This window comes from Amblyomma mixtum, chromosome 7 (assembly GCF_055824585.1).
Source record: "Amblyomma mixtum isolate Tamu chromosome 7, ASM5582458v1, whole genome shotgun sequence".
In the NCBI taxonomy this organism is placed as follows: domain Eukaryota; kingdom Metazoa; phylum Arthropoda; class Arachnida; order Ixodida; family Ixodidae; genus Amblyomma; species Amblyomma mixtum.
Window position 1 is genome coordinate 33,615,072 of NC_143018.1, and position 20,858 is coordinate 33,635,929.

Sequence of the window (20,858 nt, forward strand, 5' to 3'; positions counted from 1 at the left end):
GGTGTGAAAAACTGAGGTGGAAACACTAAGAGTGCAGACAGCAGATGACTACTACGTCGCAGCTCTCATCTCAATTTGCTTTTTGCACAACTGAAGTGCATGCATCAAACCCCATCGGCAAATGATGGATACAGTCTGTGCGGTGTTGCTCCCTGCCACTCCCATAACAAATGCATGGGACACTACCGAAATGGCACCCCTATAGCCAAGTGTAGTTGTATGCAATGACAGAGACTGCACCATGAGAGACAAAGGCCGCACTGCGACAAGCGGATGTGACTGGAAGAGCTGTACAAGCCTTGTCCACTGTTCAGCAAAGCAACGACAAGTGAACAACAGTGGCAGTGCAGCAGGCAATGCAAAAGGGGAGTAATCGGGAGGCACTACAACAACACTACACCTCACCTGTTCCAATCATGACTTAGCACTTCGGTCCACCTAAAGCTGCACAAACACAGCTGCTGCAACTTCTGAAAGTGTGGGTACTGATTTGAATATGTGCTGCTTGCTTTCTTTTAGATCATGTTTTGCAGACGGCTCGCCTATTAGCAAAAGGAATATTTTAACTATAATGACAATGCTCCAGGATTGAGTATTTTCCCAGCAAGTGTAAACTTTCCTGATGTGCAGCAATTATTAGCATTACAGCACAACTGTTCGTTTACACAGCTATGTACAGGAAGGCACTACCGTTTTTTTTTTTTTTTTTGAAAGCGTAAAATGCAAACTGCACGTCGCTTATGTAAATAATGTCCTAGTTTTTGCATTAACACTGCACGCTGCAAAAAAGCTGATAAGTATGATTGTCCTCATGGAAAATACCCGATAACCCATGCAGTTGCAGCGACCGGCTCTCCTCGCTCACTGTATATCTGCATCCTGTGATGCGATCAGCATTTGATTTTCAATCACTCCAGCCAAAAAATTCTGTATGGAGTCACCACTTGCAGAAAACTAAACAGGCTGATTTGCTTCCCACAATCAATGCCAATAAAGTGCCGTCAGCCGCCTGTGGCAATGCTAGGCAGCCATGAAGTGGACCTCACATAGCATCAGCGCTTCCCACTCATGGCATAATTGTACTGCAATGTACACAATAATCGATTTTAGGTCATTAATGCCAAAACTCCACCTGAATACCACTCCCAGTCATGAAAATTGCTGGATTCATTCTCTGCAATCGCCCCATAAGCAAGCGGTGCAGATTCATTCGCTTTAATTGTTACACAGCAGCTTCAAGGAAAATACGGGCTTGGCAAGTGCTAACCGTTGGGGGAGTCTCAACGTGCAAATGTTAGATATGTAATTACATGTTACGCCCATTTTCATTACAGAATTTCCAGTACAGACAATAAAAATGAAAGCACAGCTGTATTCAGCTCGAAGTATCACATCTTAAAGTTTTCACTTGACAGGCGATCTGCAGAAGACCGGTCGAGCGACACTCCACCAACTGGGCTTTTCAGCATCGCTGGTTTGAGCTCTTGTCACGATGCAATGATCTCTAGTCTTCGGTTGTACTGGCATCATCATTTTTCTGGTGTAACAGACCGGTGCATGACGAAGTCTACTAACATAATCCTGTCAATTCACGACGTTGGCATCATGTCTGCCTAGAGACTGCATTTTGAAAACAGCACAGCAATTCGGTCCGTCTTTTCTATGAAGGCAGCTGAAGCACACATGCCCCACCCTCAGCTCTCAGTCAGCATGCCGATAATTTATCAACCTACTAGCTCCACTCCTTAGGTATGTTCTTTTTTTCCGGTTAGGCAATCTTTCTTTTTGAAGCTATTGTTATCAAAACTCCCACAGAACATGCACTCGCTAGTCAGCTCTCCCATAGCTGTCTTCCACTGCATCTTGCACCATACTTTTGCTTACTACCAGTGAAATGGTAGCCTGTCTAGTGTGATGTCCCAGCATCTGCTACACTTCTGAACATTTTGTTCCCTCGCAGGTCTCATGTCGAGGCCCCATGACCTGGCTCAAAACGCAGATCGCTGCAGCATATACACCATTGTGTGCTGCAGCGCCACATTGCTGCAGATGTTTGTGTTCGGCATCAAAAGGGCCAGCATTGAACAAATCTTCGCTAATCACATGCCTACACTTGTGCCAATGAGACTGTTATCCACTCCTGCATATCCCTGCTCCATCGTGCCACCCATCATCATCATCATCATCATTGTTATCACACACCACCGCTAATCACCTGTCTATGCTTGTGCCAATGCGACTGCTCTCCACTCCTCTATATTCCTGCTCCATCGTGCCACCCATCATCATCATCATTGTCATCACACACCACCGCTAATCACCTGTCTATGCTTGTGCCAATGCGACTGCTCTCCACTCCTCTATATTCCTGCTCCATCGTGCCACCCATCATCATCATCATTGTCATGGCACACCACCGCTAATACCTGTCTATGCTTGTGCCAATGCGACTGCTCTCCACTCCTGTACATTCCTGCCCCATGGCCACCCATGATCATCATCATCGTCGTTGTCTCACACCACCGCTAATCTCGTCTATGCTTGTGCCAATGCGACTGCTCTCCACTCCTGTACATTCCTGCTCCTCCACCACCACCACCATCATGGCATACTAGCTATTTAGGCCATCTTGTACCAGATAGGGTGTAGATATAAAACTTACATTTTTATTCTTTTTTTAAAACTGTGCTGCCTTCGTACCATCATCTCAAACCTCCACGATGACTCCACGGTTAACCAATGAACCCTCGCGAAAGAGAAGTCCCAGCGGCAGTGCTCACCTGGCACACCGTGAGGGACTCCCTCAGGGCCGGCTCCGAGGCCTCGGTGGTGGAGCGCCACGACACCAGGGTGGCCTGCAGGCGGCGCTGGGTGGGGCGGGGCAGGTGGCGCCACGCGTCCTTGGCCTCCAGGTGCTGCAGCAGCCGCAGCGACTGCGGAGCCTGGCGCACAAACAGCTGCCGCCACACCGACAGGCACTCAGGGTCCCGGCACAGGCACTCCTCCAGGCTACTCAGCAACTGCACGCAGGGAAGAAGGGAGAGGAGGCACGTATAGCCATTAGTGGCTACTCGTTAGCGTTCACGTCTGCCCATCAGCCACTACAATTCATTATAGCCACTGTGCCACGCAAAGCACTGAGACAATTAGAGTCTGCAATCCACAGAAAACACCTTGTAAAGGAACTATGAGTCGGGCAAGCTGGTATGCATGTGTGCAAAAGGTGATAGTACAAGTGCTCATGTTGTCTTCTCGATCTTTTAACCAAGCAATTGACATTGTTTTCTGTGGCATGTAACACACAGCTATTCATCCAGTGTCTGCGCTGCACTAGCCTTCATTCAAATTTCTCAAACTAATGGAAATATGAATCTTTCGTGAGCGAGACCAAAGTGAACATGTTTAAAGCTGGGCGCACTAAGTTTGTGTTTATTTCTTCTTTTATTTCTTGTTGCCACTGCACAGCCTCGTCATTTCTGGGCCTCAGTGCGCAGTGCAGGTTTCTACTGATGCACCTCAGGTGACAATACATTTCTTGAGGAAAACCATGGCCACAATGCTTGAAAATGTTTCCAATAAAATGTTGATAATGTGGACCCTTCTGTACCATGGTCAAATAGCACAGCAATGCTGAAAGCTGTGACAGAAGCTACGCTCAGGAACTGCAACATCGGAGCCGTCCCACCCACTACCTCAGTAAAGCAGGTTAAAATGCACCTAAAAAGCACAAACAAGGGGTATTTTAAATGCTAACAGAAAGTTTCTTGTGCTAAAGATTTCGGTAATTCAAGCTTCTTTTCCTATATTGGGCACTGGATGCTTGCCCTCGTTTCAAGCTAGCGTAACAAAAAAAAAAGAGAGACAGAAGGCGAGAGATACAAGAAGAAGCCACAGATTCAAATGAAGCAGTAACAATGGAACACAGCCTGTGCAGATAAAAAGGATAAAGTGGCAGCCAAGAACCCACTATCAGTGGTTATCATTCTGAACACTCAATTGCAGCCCAGAATCTGTGACACGAGATACCACTTGAAGGTCCCACACAGAATGCAACAAGGCAGTGTTTACGGACTAACTGCAGGTTATCTATCTCAATCATGTACAAAATAGCACATATCATACATAAGCACTAGTAAAGTAATAAACAAAGCATGACGACATGAATGCAACACAACAAACAACTGCGTCATAACAGGCCGCTGCATTACGCCCTGCACTCATTTGGCTCCATGCTTCAGGTATTGCATTTGGTGCAAGTAACATCCCTTGATTTTTTTTTGCTTGGTGACCTCATAGCAAGCTTTTCCTGAACAACAGCTAGCCTGAAATGTCCTTGCAAAAATATACTGTACCCAACGTATTCAGAGAAGACGGCAAGATTGCACAAACCACCTCAAGATCGGAACTGAGACCTAAGGCTGCGATGCTTGGGTGCTAGAATATACTTACATCACGATGAACAATTAACCCTTCATAGGACAGCAGTACATATGTAGTCCTGTTTGCTTCAAGTGTGAGCAAATTGACTATGGTGCAACTAAGTTCCATAATTTTGAGTGCCGAATATCACTTCATTATAAAATGAACCATTCAACATGTTTTTATTTTTCGATAATAGGCCTTCTTGACGTTCTGTGTTTTTACAAATGTGGGTGCACAGCTCGACAAAGCAAATTTGGCGGGATGAAAAGTTATTTCAAAATTGTTTAGCTTTTGAATCTTTTCCATCAGTAAAGTGCATCATACCACTTACTGAAGGCATTTGTACTTCTAATGAAACTTTTCTCATATGTCAGAAAGACTGTGGTAAGCATATACACCTTTTACACAGACATCAGAACAAATTTGGACCTCTGTGCTTTGTGAGCTGCAGAGCTTTAGCAAACTACTGTCAGCAGCCATGGCAGCACTAGATTTAGCACCGAGGATTTAATTAGAAACAACCATATGAAGCTACAACAGGCATCGACCATGGGATGCTATGAAATCAAACTGCGCGACAGGGAATGATGTCTATGAGCCGAATGAATGCAAAGAGCAGCTTGAAGATCACTGGGGGCGACAACGAACACAGGCAAGCACATGATGGGACAAAAAGACAAAAACAGACACGGAACGCATCCCAGTAAATGTGTTGCACCTCAGGGCAGGGGGCGATCACTCCCAAAGTGAAAAATTTTGTCTAGGAAAAGCGTGCCAAACCCAACTTTTCCGCAAAAAAAAGTCAAAGAAATTCATGGGTCAGATGGGACCACCCCTTCAAGAGTAACCCACAAATCTACCCCTGCCTCAGGGACATCCCAATAGTGTCCAAACCACACCCCCCTTGTTACGGACAGTGAATAAGATATCCATAGGATGCTCTCTTGGCACATACAGTGCAAGTCTACAGTCAAGCTCCACCCACAATCATGACCACCACACACCATTCCTCCACAACAAGGAACCAATTCACTGTTACAGCTCTTCATGCCACCTAACAAAAAACCTAGTGATAAGAGGAAATTACAAGTGCCAGAATTCTGATGCCTCTGACTTGTCTAATAGAGTGAAACATTAAAATGTCAATTTCATTCACTGCTGTCACTGGTCAGCGGAATGATGGGTCACGGGTGCTATAAGCTGCACATCTTACATGCCAGAAGGGTAATCAATTCATTTGGACGCTTCAAAGAGTGGTTTATACAGTCAGATACAACTCCAGAATGCAGGGGCAGATGCCCCTCAGAGATGGCCCTCCAGCCAATAGCATCGACCGGCAGTCACCCCGTGAAGCGATTAATTTCTGTGCACTTCACAGTATTACACTGCAACAATTGGTCGACACCACTGGTTAGAGGTCCTTCTTTGAGGGGCTTCTGCCGCTGCGTTCTTCAACTGTGTCCAATCATGGTTCCATCAAGAGAGACCTATCATGCAGACCTACCTCCACGTTGAGCTGGGTTGAACCGGTGCCCAACCGGCGCAGGTACGAGGGGAAGTAGGCACTGCGGCTAGCCTTGGCTGCGTAGCAGAGCTGGCGCATGCGTGGGTACAGCTGGTCGCGCAGGATGCGCCCGTGCTCCGACGACAGCGGCAGCTTGGCCCCGCCGCCATACACCACATCCATGAGCGTGAAGAGCGACCGCTCGCCCAGGTTGCAGGCTCGCCCGGCCGCGGCATCCTTGTCCGCCGAGGCGGGGTGGCGTGAGAGCAGTGCTGACAGGGAGTCCACGGCGTAAGGGGCGTACGCGCGTGTCCCCATCACGGGCATCAGCAGCTCCAGCCACACTGCACATATATAACAATATTACGAGTCGTTGCAAACTTGCAGATTAACATGTCATCTCGCTCCACCTGCCACCATGAACATTGGCATGCTCCGCGACCACGTACTAACTACGGTCTCCAGATGCTTCGAAACAGGCTGCCTAGTATACTAAACAAATATAAGCTAATGGAAGAGTAGCTGCGGGTTCTGACCAAGAAAAAATTATTCATTATTAACTAATGAATTAACATATATATTTATTAACATATATATTTTATCTACTTCCGAACTGTCGCGCTTGCTGCCATGTTGTTCGGGGAGACGGGGCCAGTCAAGGTGCCCTTGACGCAGCTTTTATCCCGTCACCCTTGCCACACCTCGTACATACCCTGAACATGTTGTAGGAAATAAACTGAAACTGAAACATATCAGCCGCTTCATCAGCACAAAAAGCAACCCGTGCACCTTTCCGCTAAGACAGGTGCAGGCACAATACAAAGTGGGTGAGCCTGTTGGTAGGAGCAGGTGTACTGAAGCTGAGCACAATGCACTTGAAGTAGGTAACGGTTGCTTGGCACAATTAACAACGTGCAAGCTATACTCACAGCCGATGAGAGTTCTGTACTATCTCTGCTGTTCTACGTGCTAGCAAGGAGCCACAGGTCGCCCCATGCATCAATGAAGCTTAAGCACACACATGCCCCATGGACGAGTGAACTAAACATACTACAGACACACGAACCAGTTTCCGCCTACTCGTAAATGGCACGAACTTTGGCTAGCATTCAAAGAATGGCAACAGGAGATTGCTGCACTAGGAACAAGAGTTCTACAATCGAAACTAGATCAAAGGGACAGAGAGAAAAACTCCGTACAATTTCTGTTCATAACCCTTTCAGGTGGCATTCATCATTTCGATGAAAAATAAATACTTTCCAGTCTAAATAGTATGCCCAGGCCTCAATAAAGCCAATTCTTTACTTTGCTAATGAAAAGCACCAATGGTTAAGTATTTTACAAGCACATGCAAAACTTTCTTACAAACTGACAAAATAATTCGAAACTGTAATATTAAAATACCAGGTTTCGTCAAATCAACACCCTAGGGATTGTGGAATCGTTTTGTGTATTCCTGACGAATGTGGTGCAGGAGATCCGGAACCAAAAAAAAGAAATCAGCATTAGTGGCAAAATTTGACAGCAAGGAAATATGGTAGAGAACACGCTACAAGCCTACTCTTTTGTGAAATATCTTTTTCTACATTAGGTACTAGGCATAAGAAAGCATTCTATTTACAATGCAAACCATGCCAAGTTCATCCGAAACAAAACAAATCAGCGCTAGACAGAGAGCGCTCCGAGCAAAAGCAACAATTTTACAATGTAAGCAATTTCACCCAAAGTGTCTTAAAGAATTAATAAAAATCGCTTCTATGTGATTCTTGTCCGGCATCAAAAGAGACATTTACGGTCGAGAAAATTGATCTAAAAATTTTCCTGCTTTTTGATTTAAACTCGCGACACTGATAAAGAAAGGGACTCAGTAATATCTTTTTGGAAATGAATGGTGCTGTAGTCTGGTTTAAGAGATCCACATGCAAAAAAATTTTTGATGCACTGCAGTCTGCATGCAAAAGTGGCCTGGGGTGACTATAACCACCGTATTTCATTCTGTGATCTTCTGTAGCTTATAAAAGCTCTGTTTGCAGTGAAAGTAATCTCTTTGTAGTTAGAATGCAATAAGCTGTCGAAAGAGGCCGACTTCAATGTACCCTCGTAGTGACGACTTGTAGTGACAACATGCTTGCTCTTAAAGGGGCTGCGAAACACTGTTTGGGGGGATACCGGCTATACTTCAGGTGGATTCTTTATGCTGACTTAAAAGGAATTACAGGAATCGATGCACGGGAACGGGAGTTATTCAATGAAGAAATTTGAAAATACAAGCAAACAAAACGCTGCCCTCAACTCGATTTTGGCGGGGCTTCCCACTCCTATTTCGCTCTCCCAATGACGGCACCTGGCACAACCAATCAAAACAGCCAGCCAGAGCACGTCGCGAAAGTTTGCACTCTATGGTTGCCTGCTCCCTGTAACTCGTTCTTGCTGAGTCTGGCAACGTCGTTTCCATGCGAGACCCCCCGTCGTGTATTTTTATTTTACTTGTTTTGCAGGGCTTTTATCTAAGACAAACAAGTTGTTTTTGTTGATCAAATAGAAAACGCAGACAGGTGACAAAATGTGTCTCTATTTATTCACACAATTTGCAGTATATTTACTGTTTGTCCAATCATCAAGCTCGCGCCAGGTGATGTCATATCCGCTGCTGAAACCCGCCACTGTGTGGAGACACCATCAGAGCCATGAATTTGTTTTTGGGAGCACATTAAAATATTAAAAAACGGAATATACGCGATATTACCGACACTAATAGCACCATTGTAACTCACAGTATGCGATCAACAGGCAAAACAGCCAACTAAGATTGTGCTTCTGGGCCCCTTTAACATGTGGTGCTGCTACTGACCGGCGAGTCCTGCTCCAAGGTCGGACAACCCTGCCTGGGAGGCAGCCCAGAGGAGGGTCAGGCAGGCTGCGGGGCGACCCTGGTGCTGGGAACGCAGCTGGGACATCTACAGCAAAAACACCAGGGGACAGTTCCACACGTCAGCAAGTGCAATCAGAGCCAGCGCACAACATTCTCGTCACGACTCTTTCCTCAAAAGTAATTCGAAGGCCCTTATTTCAACAAAACCACTGGTTTCCATGCACTCACACACACACACCCCAGATGCCATGAAGTCAATGGCACAAGAAAACCTGCTGGTCTCTGCTACTGCCAACAGAAGCAGGCATGAATGCATTGCAGTCGAACACAATTGCATCACCCTGTAATATAGTGCCGCAAAGCTTTTGAATGTTGTTGCTTCTTTACGTTTAAAGCCAATAGCATTCAGCCTCATCACTATGGTCGCCACATGAGAGAAGACCATATTTATTTGGAATGACTGTAGCAGTGTTCAACTGTTTCTATGATGTCAGAAATTGTTATAGTTGTTCTAAGTGCCTTGTCCCCTAAATTTAATGTCGTCTCTAAACTGTGCCAAGCACACTTGCTGCTATCTGCCTAGACCAAATATAGTATTCCGTAGCATTCTGTTCCGAGTGTATGTGCAAATGTGACCTGAACTCTACAAAATCTCGCCTATATACAAGGGGCAATTTTCACAGATGTGGGTGCAAAAACATCACTTAAGCCTGATAAAACATGTGTATAATGGTATCGAATCAGGCAACGGAAATTAATGCAGGAATCCGTTTCCTTAATGCATTAGGATTAGAAGTGTCTGCATAAGCAGAAATGGCGACCGCCGTCTAGTGTGACACAGCGCAAACCTTGTGACATCATCAAAACCTGCCCACCATAACACGTGGCAGGTAATTTAATGCTTGGTTTGGTTTGGTTTATCGGGGTTTAACGTCCCAAAGCGACTAAGGCTATGAGAGACGCCGTAGTGGAGGGCTCCGGAAATTTGGACCGCCTGGGGTTCCTTAACGTGCACTGACATCGCACAGCACATGGGCCTCTAGAATTTCTCCTCCAAAGAAATTCAACCACCGCGGCCGAATTTCTTTGCTTGCTCAGGAAGAACAACCTGGGTCTCAGAAGCCCCATCGTTGGTTGTGTTTGAACAGTCGCCTGTTGGGGCAGTGGCGAATTATTACCACTATGCCAGTAAATGACCTATTCCGCATACATGGGCATTAGCTACAACAGAATCAGCAGCGACAGAATATGCTAATGCATTCAAACAATCCACTAAAGGTCGCTCTAGTTTTTTTTTTTTTAATGGATGGCTTCATGTTTGACGGTAGCTCAGGTATGGCTCCAGGGATATCAATTTTTGTCTGCCTGCTTTGGAAGCATAAACACTTCGAAGTGCTTAAAATGTGTTGATTTGTTTACATAACGATGCACTGCGACAAGGACGAGTGAAAAGAAGTATAACTGAGACTTTGAATTTAGTGTTGAGTCATGTACTGTGCGATGTCAGTGCACGTTAAAGAACCTCAGGTGGTCGAAATTTCCGGAGCCCTCCACTATGGCGTCTCTCATAGCCTGAGTCGCTTTGGGACGTTAAACCCCATAAAACCAAACCAAACTGAAACATTGTGTCAGCTGTCAGCGCAGGAATCGCGTGAAAATAGAGGCAATGGGCACACACAGCTTATCGCCAAACTGAAACATTGTGTCAGCTGTCAGCGCAAGAATCACGTGAACATAGCAGCAATGGGCACACACAGCTTATCGCCAGCGCTTGCTATGCACTGTTGTCTCCCACTGCTTTTTAACATGCACTGTTGCAGCATCCCTTGGTGTGATATAACAAATGTGAAAAATGCACAGACTGTTGCGCTTACAATGGAGTGGCACCAATGGTGTTGGAGTGTGGCTCGCTGTGCAAACTATGTTCGCACGCTACCATCATAGACATTCCTCTTGTGGCAGTTCGTTTTATTGTCACTGAACTTTTGCTTTGATTGGCCTTGTTTCAAGTAACGCAGTAGTAGCTAATAGAAAGTTGTCGTAGCGAGTTCACTATGTCAAAGTGAACTGCCACTACAATTTCATTACATGAAGTTGACAAATGCACACACTTCAATGGGAACGGTGTTGGGGAACTGAGAAACTGTGTAATATCGAGGAATCCGCTACTTGGAGGTTTGTTACATCCAGGTCAAACTCGTACCAAAAGCAGTATATACCACACTTGCTATAACAGTAAGTGCCTTGGTGCTTTCATCTCATGTATGCATAGTCCCTTGTAGTGTAGTTCAGTATGTTCAACACTAACTATTCTAAGAAGCCGCTCAGTCTGCGAAAACGAGACGGACACTCTTGTATACCTCTATTCCTCGCACTTTGCCTTCTTATACCGCTCCAAAATGATGAGATTGGTGCAAACCACACCACTGTAGCAAGTGATGCGTGAGGTTTGAAGTCCTAAAGCTACACAAGCAGCTTTGAAGATGCATTAGTGAAGGGCCCAGATAAATTGCAACCTATGGTCATGTTTTAATAGGGAATCACATCACACAGTACAGGGGCGTTTTCGCAATTCACATCCACTGAAGTGCAGCCCAAGATTCTATGCTGCGACCTGGTGCTCAGTAACTGAATGCTACAGCCACTGAATCGCCATGGCAGGTAGCTTTCCAGCCACAGAAAGTTGTAAGGAGTAGAGTCATCACCTTGGGCAATACGGCCGTGACGATATGCGGATACCGGGAGGCCAGCAGTTGTAGGCCTAGCAGGAAGCCCATCACACTGCCGCCACCGTTGCCGGCATTTGAGCCACCACTGGTCGAGATGGCCTGCAGTGCCCCGTTGAGGCAGTGCTCCCACAGCAAGGCCCGGCCCTCGTCCGTGGTCGCCGACACCACTTCCAAAAACTGCTGTCGCACGCCTCCCGCGAGTTCATTCAGGGGAAACCCTGCGCACAGGCACCAAATTTCATGAGAACCACGGACAGAGGCATGCTGAAGTGCTAGAGCAGGGGGCACTTTGACACGGATGCAATGCGGTCTTCACATGAATTTATACCAGGTGATTCTTCAGATGCCGAAAATCTACACACCTAAATTACCTGGACAGTAGCACAAAACCGTCTCTAACATCAAAAAATTATCGCTGCATTTTTGGGGGGGGGGGCCACTTCATTATTCAGACCTTTCTTCAGTTCCCTTCAGTCCAAAAAATGCTTTGACAACTGCACGTCAGCGCCAGCATGAGCACGATCAGAATCAACACATTTTTTATTTTGCACAAAAGGGTGACAAGGGAAGGCGAAGAAAAAGCTGTCTGATTGAAGCCTGACCAGGTTCCATCCACCCCCCACCTGAGGCAACAATCACAGCTTGCGTAATTCAAATTACAAAACAAAGGAGTAACGTGGGGGATGTTTCTGGTCCATAACAGTGAGGGTATGCATAAATTACAATGATGCTATTTAAATATACCATGAGCCCCTCAGATAAGTAGCAGAGCATCAAGACACACAAGACCTTTGCAGGTTGATGATCATTGCCGTCAACTTGCCCGAAGCGAACCTTCAAAACTTCCCAGGAACGGCTAAAAAATTTCTTCTAAAGCATTCATCCCGATCAACCCTGCAAGCCCTCCCAGGTCATTTTTCAGCCATATTCACAAATGAACCTCTTGTACTCTGTGTGCATGTATTGCTCCATGTTCCAAGGCACTGTCACACCAAAGGCAGCATGTCGCACGCATCCCGTCCTGGTTTCCTGGCCTTTATCAATGCCTCCGACAGTTTTAATGATCACGAAACTTCACCCAAATTTTACAGAGACAGGTCCAGCTACTACAAGGGGCATCAGTGTCGATATCATGCCAGGAAGCTGTCATTCTGCCATTCACAAATAAAAACTGCCGCGTTAGGGGTATCACAAAGGGAGCGTAATTCAATGAAGTTCAGCACAAAGTGGACTACAATAAGGCAACACAACTTATTAATGACGAAGCATAATTTAAACGTAAATTCTACGCCTTCCTAGAGCTTATCCACACAGTCTACAGTACAAGAAGTCAGTGATTTCCCGAGGCTATATCTGTGTGCAGCACGGTGCTGGTTTCTCTTCTAACAGAAGGCTGAACACTCCAGCTGATGTGTTGGTCAAATGTTTAGGGGAATCCCCCAAGGTGGAGTAGATTTGTAATGAGTAATTACTCCCTTATTACAAATCTACTCCACCTTTGGGGATTCCCCTAAACATTTGACCAACACAGTTCCCACTTCGAGTTATCGATCAATTCGCTCTCGTCCTACCATAAGCTTGCCGTCCTGGTTAGCTCAATTGGTAGAGCGACTGCTCCGGTGTAGCGGTGGTCCTGGGTTCGAACCCCGGACCAGGACGAATTTTTCTTTAACTACGAAGTTTCTGAGAAAGCTGTATAGCTTTCCTTTGTAGCCGTATGGCTGCGCTCGGCTGGATGCCAATGAGTAATTACTCCCTTATTTCAAACTGATGTGGTGCTGTGGTGCAGTCACACGAGGTGGCGCAATACAGAGCTCTCCCAAATTATTAAGCATAAGTTCAATGACAAATAGGGAAGTATCCAAAAGCCCAGGCCTTATGCTGTATCAACACAGTGAAGTGAAACAACCTCACGTAAATGAAAAAAGCCATGAGAGAATATGCATGAAGCGAGGAGCCAACCTGGCGGCTTGCCCTCGAAGGGAGGCAACGATTCAGCTGCGGGTGCGTCTTCAAGCTTGTTGTTCAGGAAGGCGGCCAGATCCTTTGCCCACAGGAGAGGGTTGGTCGGGAAGCGCAGCTTGCCCTCGGACACCAGCTGAGAGACCTCAGACACCGGGACCTGGAGAGGGAAAGAAGAGTAGGAGGATTCAGCAGTGCACACGCTTGAAGAATGCTGAAAAGGGAACAGCAAGAAGTTGGACCAGTCAAATCTAAGGGCAAGGGCACACACCAAGTTTGAGAGCCCTGCCACAACGTGTCATCAAGAATCGCAGATAATGCATCAGTTCAGTAAAAAGGTATAAAGATGAATGGGAAAAGCAGGCACCTGATTAGGCACCCAGCAAGAGAACAGCAGTTCGCAATTGATGGCACGGTGCTGGAAGTAGTAAGAGAATATGTCTACTTAGGGCAGGTAGTGACTGCTGATCCGGATAATGAGAGCAAGATAACTAGAAGAATAAGAATGGGGTGGATCGCATATGGCAGGTTCTCCCAGATCATGAATGGCAGTTTATCAATATCCCTCAAGAGAAAAGTATACAACAGCTGTATCTTACCAGTACTCACCTATGGGGCAGAAAAGTGGAGGCTAACAAAGAGGGTTCAGCTTAAGTTAAGGACAACGCAGTGAGCTATGGAAAGAAAAATGATAGGTGTAATGTTAAGAGATCGGAAGCGGGCGGAGTGCATGAGAGAACTATGGAAAGAAAAATGATAGGTGTAACGTTAAGAGATCGGAAGCGGGCGGAGTGGGTGAGAGAACAAACGTGTGTTAATGACATCCTAGTTGAAATCAAGAGGAAGAAGTTGCCTTGGGCAGGGCATGTAATGTGAAGGCGAGATAACCTCTGATCCTTAAGGGTAACAGAGTGGATTCCAAGAGAAGGCAAGCGTAGCCGGAGACGGCAGAAAGTTAGGTGGGCGGATCAGATTAAAAACTTTGCGGGAATACAGTGGCCACAACTGTAGAAGGACAGGGTTAATTGGAGAGACATGGAGAGGCCTTTGCCCTGCAGTGGGCATAGTCAGGCTGATGATGATGATGATGAAATGCTACACTAGGCACACGGTGAGATTTGCTTTCTTGGTTGCCAACACGTCAGTCATTCACACTAATAGACTGGCTGACTAAGATGCCGCTGTGTTCTGTCTTCGGTCATACGCATGTATTTCGACCATTTCATTGGAAAACTTAGCCTTTTTAAACTGCGATCAAGAAAACTAGCTTCAGCCACGCACCTAAACATCTGCCTTCTTCCTGGAAACCTTTCCACCAAGGTGACACGGTGCAACTTGCTTTAAGGAGCTAAATGGTGCATGTGCAAACTGTGAAAAAAATAGCAAGTGCTGTCTGCTCCAAACAGTCTTCAGGATCATTAACAGAAAATTTCTGCACGACACATCCCATCATCCCTTTATTAAATCTTTTTTTTTCCTTTTTTTTTTGGCATCACCACTCTCAATTAAGTTACAGTTCTGTGCCACAACACAACACACGGAGATTTCGGTGCCCAGTAGCACACATTCTTGCAGTGAACAGAGTACACTGTGCAGCAATTCTTTCCACAAAATCTGTGACTTCGCAGCTCCAAGCAGTAGTGTAAGCACACCGTGCAAAAGTGTTCAAAGCACAAGACCACAATTATGGTGTGCTGAAGAGTGTGTCCACACAGTGCATGGCTCGTAACTCCAGAAGCTTTAGCTCATCTTCCGCAAACGTCTCGTACCCAAAACAAAAACAGTTGAGCTGAAAAAAAAAGGGGGAAGTAAGGAAGAGTATTCTTGGGAAGCTCAGGTCTACCTTGTTGAGCAGAGTCTTGAGACTGGCGGCCTGTTGTGCATTGGCCTCCTTTGGCTTCTTCTTGGGCGGCTTCTTAGCCGGCTTGGGGGGAGGGGCAGCGGCCGGCTTCTTCTGCTCCTCTTTCTCCTGCAGGGCATCATACAGCGTGGTGCTCTCCTTCAGCGGCGCTGCACAGACATGTGGCACGGACAGGCATTAGGACTCATACCCGTCCCATGTACACCCTCACGTAACTACCTGGCATGAAATCATAGCATTCAATCCACATAATGTCAAGCAGATGGTTCAGACACAGCAGTTGCGGTTTAAAAAAACGGAGGAGGAACGATGGTGCGATAATGATGCTAATGATGCTTGTGTCAACAACACTCATGATGATGATGATTACAGATTTTTATGGAGCAAGCTCAGCAGAAGCTAAATAGTGTCAAGTACAATGTAAACAGTCTCCCCAGGTCTGTAAGGTATACTGTGCGGGTGAATATAACCAAACTTAAAAGTAACTCAGCTCCATAAATACAGTTCACTAAAAGTCCATTTTGAATTATCCGACCTTTTACAAGGGTAGGCAACGCAGCCTATTTGTAAAGACAGACAAAGTGTATAATGCCTCAAAAGTATAATGCCTCAAGCTCAAAATTTAACATTGTGTAAGGTCACCTCGACCAAAGAACTGTGAGGCTCCCGGATACCATAACAAAAGAGTTAGAGTCTCGCGAAAGAAACAATGGTCAACACGACTACAGCCAAAAAAGAAAGAACTGACAAGCATCGCATAGTCCACACCAGCAGTGATCACATTGTCCATTCTTTCTGCTGTTAGTGATGCTGTTTCTACACTCTTGGAATCACAATACAAACCGCCAACCAGCCCTTCTTGAGACGTTAGTAGATACAGCAGTTGGAAGAGTTGGATGCTACCTACGGGGTAGCTCTAGTCCTTCACAGCACCTGTGCTCGAAACCTTCACGCAAACAAGCTAATGGCGTGCAACTGATCATTACCAGAGAGCACTAGTAGCGTGCAATAATGATGCGACCCTATTTCAGCCCATACAACAGCTAATAAGAGCATGCGTGCTTTCTGCACTGACGGAACGCAGCGATAGACAAAGATGACCTTCACAGAAAAAAAAATGAATTCAGCTTCTAAGCTGTCCAAAACGCTACCGCACAGTTGAGTTTCCACCTCATGTGAGCCCTACTGTCTGCAAGTCATACAGGCAGAGCTACAGCCCACAGCAATTCAGGCAACGCATTTGCATTGGGATAAATTGACATCCTTTCACAACATATAAAGTTACACGAACAGGAGATGTTCATCATCGCCCCATGCATAGATTTTTTTCCTCCAGAGTTTTTGGAATGAGAGAGAATCATCTGTATTCTAGTTATTACTATCTTCTTGAGTCCTGCATGTGTTCTTGTACTTGTCCAGGTCACTATGTTAATTTTAAAGTAAACATAAGCCAACCATTACAGTTTTAACTCTGGTTTTTGAAAACACAGGTCGCCACTTTCAGCACCAGCCCACATTTGGTATCAGAGATGTCATGGGTAGCCCTGGTCGTGGATGACACTGCATTGCGACTTTACACACAGTGACATCCCATTTACTGCAATACTGCTTGTACAACTTGCAAAACCTCAAATAAAGCATCAGTTCAAACAGCATGAGTACCTGATGCACTGTATAAATTGTTCGTACTGTCAGAAGGCCCATTTTCAAACACGTCACAAGGATGGAAAATTGGCATGAATCAGCCTACAGTTGTAAGTAGGCTCGGCTGAAAAAATAAATGAACCACATAAATTACTTTAGTTTGATCGCAGTATAGGTTAACACTGCAGTCAGAAAATGATGATCTTCTCAAGTGTAAACCGTTACTGATAAGCTAAGCCAGGCCTCAAGAAATAAAATTCCAAATCACCTTCCACGGTCTACATACTTTCCTGCTCATAGCCCATACTGCTTTCTGTATGACTGCGGCGAAGGGTATTTTGAAATGCGCTGCCCTGTTGTAGGACACACAAACAGAACTGACAAGATTAAATGTGTACTCGGAACTGTTTTACAAGAAAAGTTTCCTTTTTTAACATGAAGAAATTCAACCTGATCACCTCTAGTGGTACAGCATTTTTTTTGTTTGTTTCCTTTATTATATCACAGCATGCACAATGTTATGAACTCTACTCTACTTCTCTACTGAAGGCAGTGGACGACAACTTGGAAATTTTATATTGCTTGTTTTCATTATATATGTTTCAATAATTTCCCCATTTACCTTATCTTTTCCTTTCCGTGTCTTCGAAACGTAGGTGTACAAAAGACTCCAATGTAATAAAACAGTTGTAAACTTACGTTTTTCCGTTCAGTTCTCAGAACATCAGAAGTATCAGAACAGTGTAGCACGATTCAAAATACCATGTACCACTAACCAGTCTGGGCTTTATTACTACGTCTGAGTGTGGTGCCTGTACCACAGCATTGGCAGTATACAGAGTTCATTGAATGGCTATGGCATGCAACTTCCTCTCTATCTGGTATAGTTCTTAATTGACATGCAAGAATGGCTGCTGTGAGTGTTGTAGCTAATTTTATTAAGTGTTCACGTCAACATTGCAGTCATGTTATGTGCAATGTGTATGCACTGTAAAATGTGGTTTAAAGGCCAAGATAAAAAAAATGTTGTCTGTGCCTCAAAGAAGATTAATTAAAACAGAGATTAATCTACAAAATACAAGCATCATTATAGTAACCATACGTGCTCAGGTTAACATGTGCACAGGTACATGAAGAGAACACCGAAACTGATATACAGCAGAACCAGCATACAGGACGACTTCTTGACCCGATATTTTTTTCCTGCAGAAAGCTTGACCTACATACTACTTCAGAGCTCACGCGGCATCTGGTCCTTCACGGGTATGCCATCCTCGATTGCTTTCTAATGCACTTGTATTTGCGAGAACGAGGATATACAATACAGACACACACAGTTCAGCTTTCACACTGTATTTTGCTAGAGCACAACCGCAAAATCGGCTGCGGTTACAGACCCGATCTCCGCAAGTGTTTGACGAGCTGGGACCATTACCCACTTACACCAGCATTTGTAAACAATATTTGCTGTCAACATGGGTTCATTTCCCAGCCAGTACATGTCTTGTAATTCTGCTGCATAAACACGATGCAGCATATGCAGATGCTCCGAATACGAAGGCGCTGCTCTGAGAAATCAGATCACCTCACTTCAATGTTTACTCTGCTCTTCTAACGTCTTTCTACGCCGCTTTGGTGTTAATCAAACGTTCAAGGTCGATCGCGACAGCTCCTGTCATCGCGTTGATTACACCCCCCCCCCCCCCCCCCCCCCTTTTCCCCGTGAGTTGGTTTAGGACAGCTCGCAGCAGGTCAGCGTCAATCAACGCTACATGTGTACGCAGTCAAAATGCGAGCAGCTGAGGGGACGCTGCCGTTCCCCGCTGCGCTTTGAAGCCCCACGCCGAAGCGGCCACGCAGATTCAATTTGTGCGCACAGCGCGGAGGCAACCGGCCAGCGCGGCGTTGCGTGGTGACCACGTCCTTTCCGCACACGTGGGTGACGTGGACTGCTCACCTAGGGGCTCGATGCGCGGCATGTTTTCGGCGAGCTTCTTCTTCTGGGCTTTAGACATTTTGCCATCGCCGCTGGCACCGACGGCCGCAGCTTTGTTCTTGCTCGATTTGCTGCTCACGAGCTTCCACTGGCCCCCCGGCGAAGACATGGTTTTTCCACGGCGAGCGCCTCCGCACACTCACACACACTACACAGGCGCGGAGACTCAAAACCAGAAGAGCAACGCCAGCGACGCCGCTAACACGACGAGCGACGACCGCCGGGGAAACATGTTGCCAGCAGGAGTAGCGAAACCGGCCATCGAAGCGAGCGCGCGCTCGTGACCTCCGCGATCGAAGCGCGCGCTCATCCTGGTTCCTTTATACGCCGCCAGGATACCAGAATGCTGTGGCGCCCAACGTTTTGGCGCCCGTTTCGAGTAGGGTGCCTCGATGCGCCGCGCATCGAGGCACCCTAGTTTCGAGACTTCATTCTTGTCATCCTAAGAGAAGCCCCATGGTGATGGAAATAAAGTTCATTCATTCATTCAAGTTCTGGCGGTGGAGTGGGCTGACAAGGCTGATAAAATGTTTTACAATCAATCTCGGGTAGCTTCGCAGGTAAACTTCATTCCCCGTATCTTGTCCTTCACTGTACCTTCAGGAAAAGGGAACTCGGGAAGGGTAAACTGATAGTCGCCGAGCACAGCGTGCGCGCTGACGCCACGAACCACGGCAAATGAAACACGTATTATTGTCTAGGGGGAGGGAGGGAGATGTCAGCCACTGATCTACTGAAATGGGCTAAAAAAAAAAATGTGTTTGCCGATGTATCTCTCACGAACGCCGTGGCAAATGTCGCTGGAAGACCCTTCAACCCATTGGTTGGTGGGCCTTCCTTGAGACACATCTATACTTCAACGTTCTTGAGATGTATTCGGCTGTCTATTATCAGATCGCGCATCTGACCCGCTAGCAACAATCCAGCCATAATTTTGATAGCAGAATGCTTTTAATCGAGTGCCAGCGTTGTTTTTTTCTTTTGAAAGTTAATCAACCCGTTACGGTGCATCTAAACAGGACTGAAAAGTTGGTATGGAACTGCTATTGAGCGAAACATACTTTGCGCCGGCCAGAGAGATGTAAGAATTGGTTGTTTACCCGATGCAGAAGAAAGGGAGTTGTGCCGGCGCCAGTTATCTTGAAAGCCGTACATATATGGCGCTCATGTTTCGAGAGAGGTTTCGAGGCGAAGGTCGAAACACGTAGCGACTCGACCATATGTGGACTGAAATTCGGTGAAAATTTCAGCTTTAACAAAACGCAAAATACTTGTGCGACGCTCATGGTGACTCTGGTGACTCTATCAGGGGGCAGAGCCGATTGAAGAAAACTATAATCCGGTACTGGCTGCGACAACACTGACATCCATGTGATGTCCCTGCGAAATCTTGAAAACATCATCACCATCATCAGCCTGACTTCGCCCACTGCAGGGCAAAGGCCTCTCCCATGTCTCTCCAATTAACCCTGTCCTTTGGCAGTTGCGGCCACTGTATCCCCGCAAACTTCTTAATCTCATCCACCCACTTAACTTTCTGCCGCCGCTTGCTATGCTTACCTTCTCTAGGAATCCACTTGAAAAATACATGCGGATATCCCCAGGAAGTGCGGGAAACACCCGTAGACATCCCTCACGTATCGTTTTGGTCGCACACGTGAAAAATATTCGCAAAGTCTAATTTACATTTCCTGAGATTGAAATGTGAAGAGCACTACAGCTAATTGCAGTGGTGTTGTTGCTTGGCCCAGTGCTGACAGCTTTAGGGATAAAATTTGCATAGCATCACGGCGAACATGCTGAACAGCAAGTATATGCGAAATAGATCAGGGTACAGAAACGCTACAAACGAGAAGCCATGCAACACC

General features: G+C 46.0%; 1 protein-coding gene across 1 annotated transcript in view; it reads right to left on the reverse strand.

Annotated features, from left to right (window-relative positions):
- Tmem214 (Transmembrane protein 214) overlaps positions 1 to 19,238 on the reverse strand; it is a 34,787-nt gene extending 15,549 nt beyond the window's left edge. Inside the window, exons 1-7 of the mRNA XM_089552189.1 lie at positions 18,952 to 19,238; positions 15,333 to 15,499; positions 13,490 to 13,649; positions 11,504 to 11,745; positions 8,778 to 8,883; positions 5,927 to 6,270; positions 2,781 to 3,020 (exon numbers count right to left, since the gene is read on the reverse strand). Coding sequence (XP_089408315.1) covers positions 2,781 to 3,020; positions 5,927 to 6,270; positions 8,778 to 8,883; positions 11,504 to 11,745; positions 13,490 to 13,649; positions 15,333 to 15,499; positions 18,952 to 19,099 — 1,407 coding nt within the window. The 5' untranslated portion in view covers positions 19,100 to 19,238. The remainder of the gene's footprint in view (positions 1 to 2,780; positions 3,021 to 5,926; positions 6,271 to 8,777; positions 8,884 to 11,503; positions 11,746 to 13,489; positions 13,650 to 15,332; positions 15,500 to 18,951) is intronic.
- Positions 19,239 to 20,858: the final 1,620 nt, after the last annotated feature.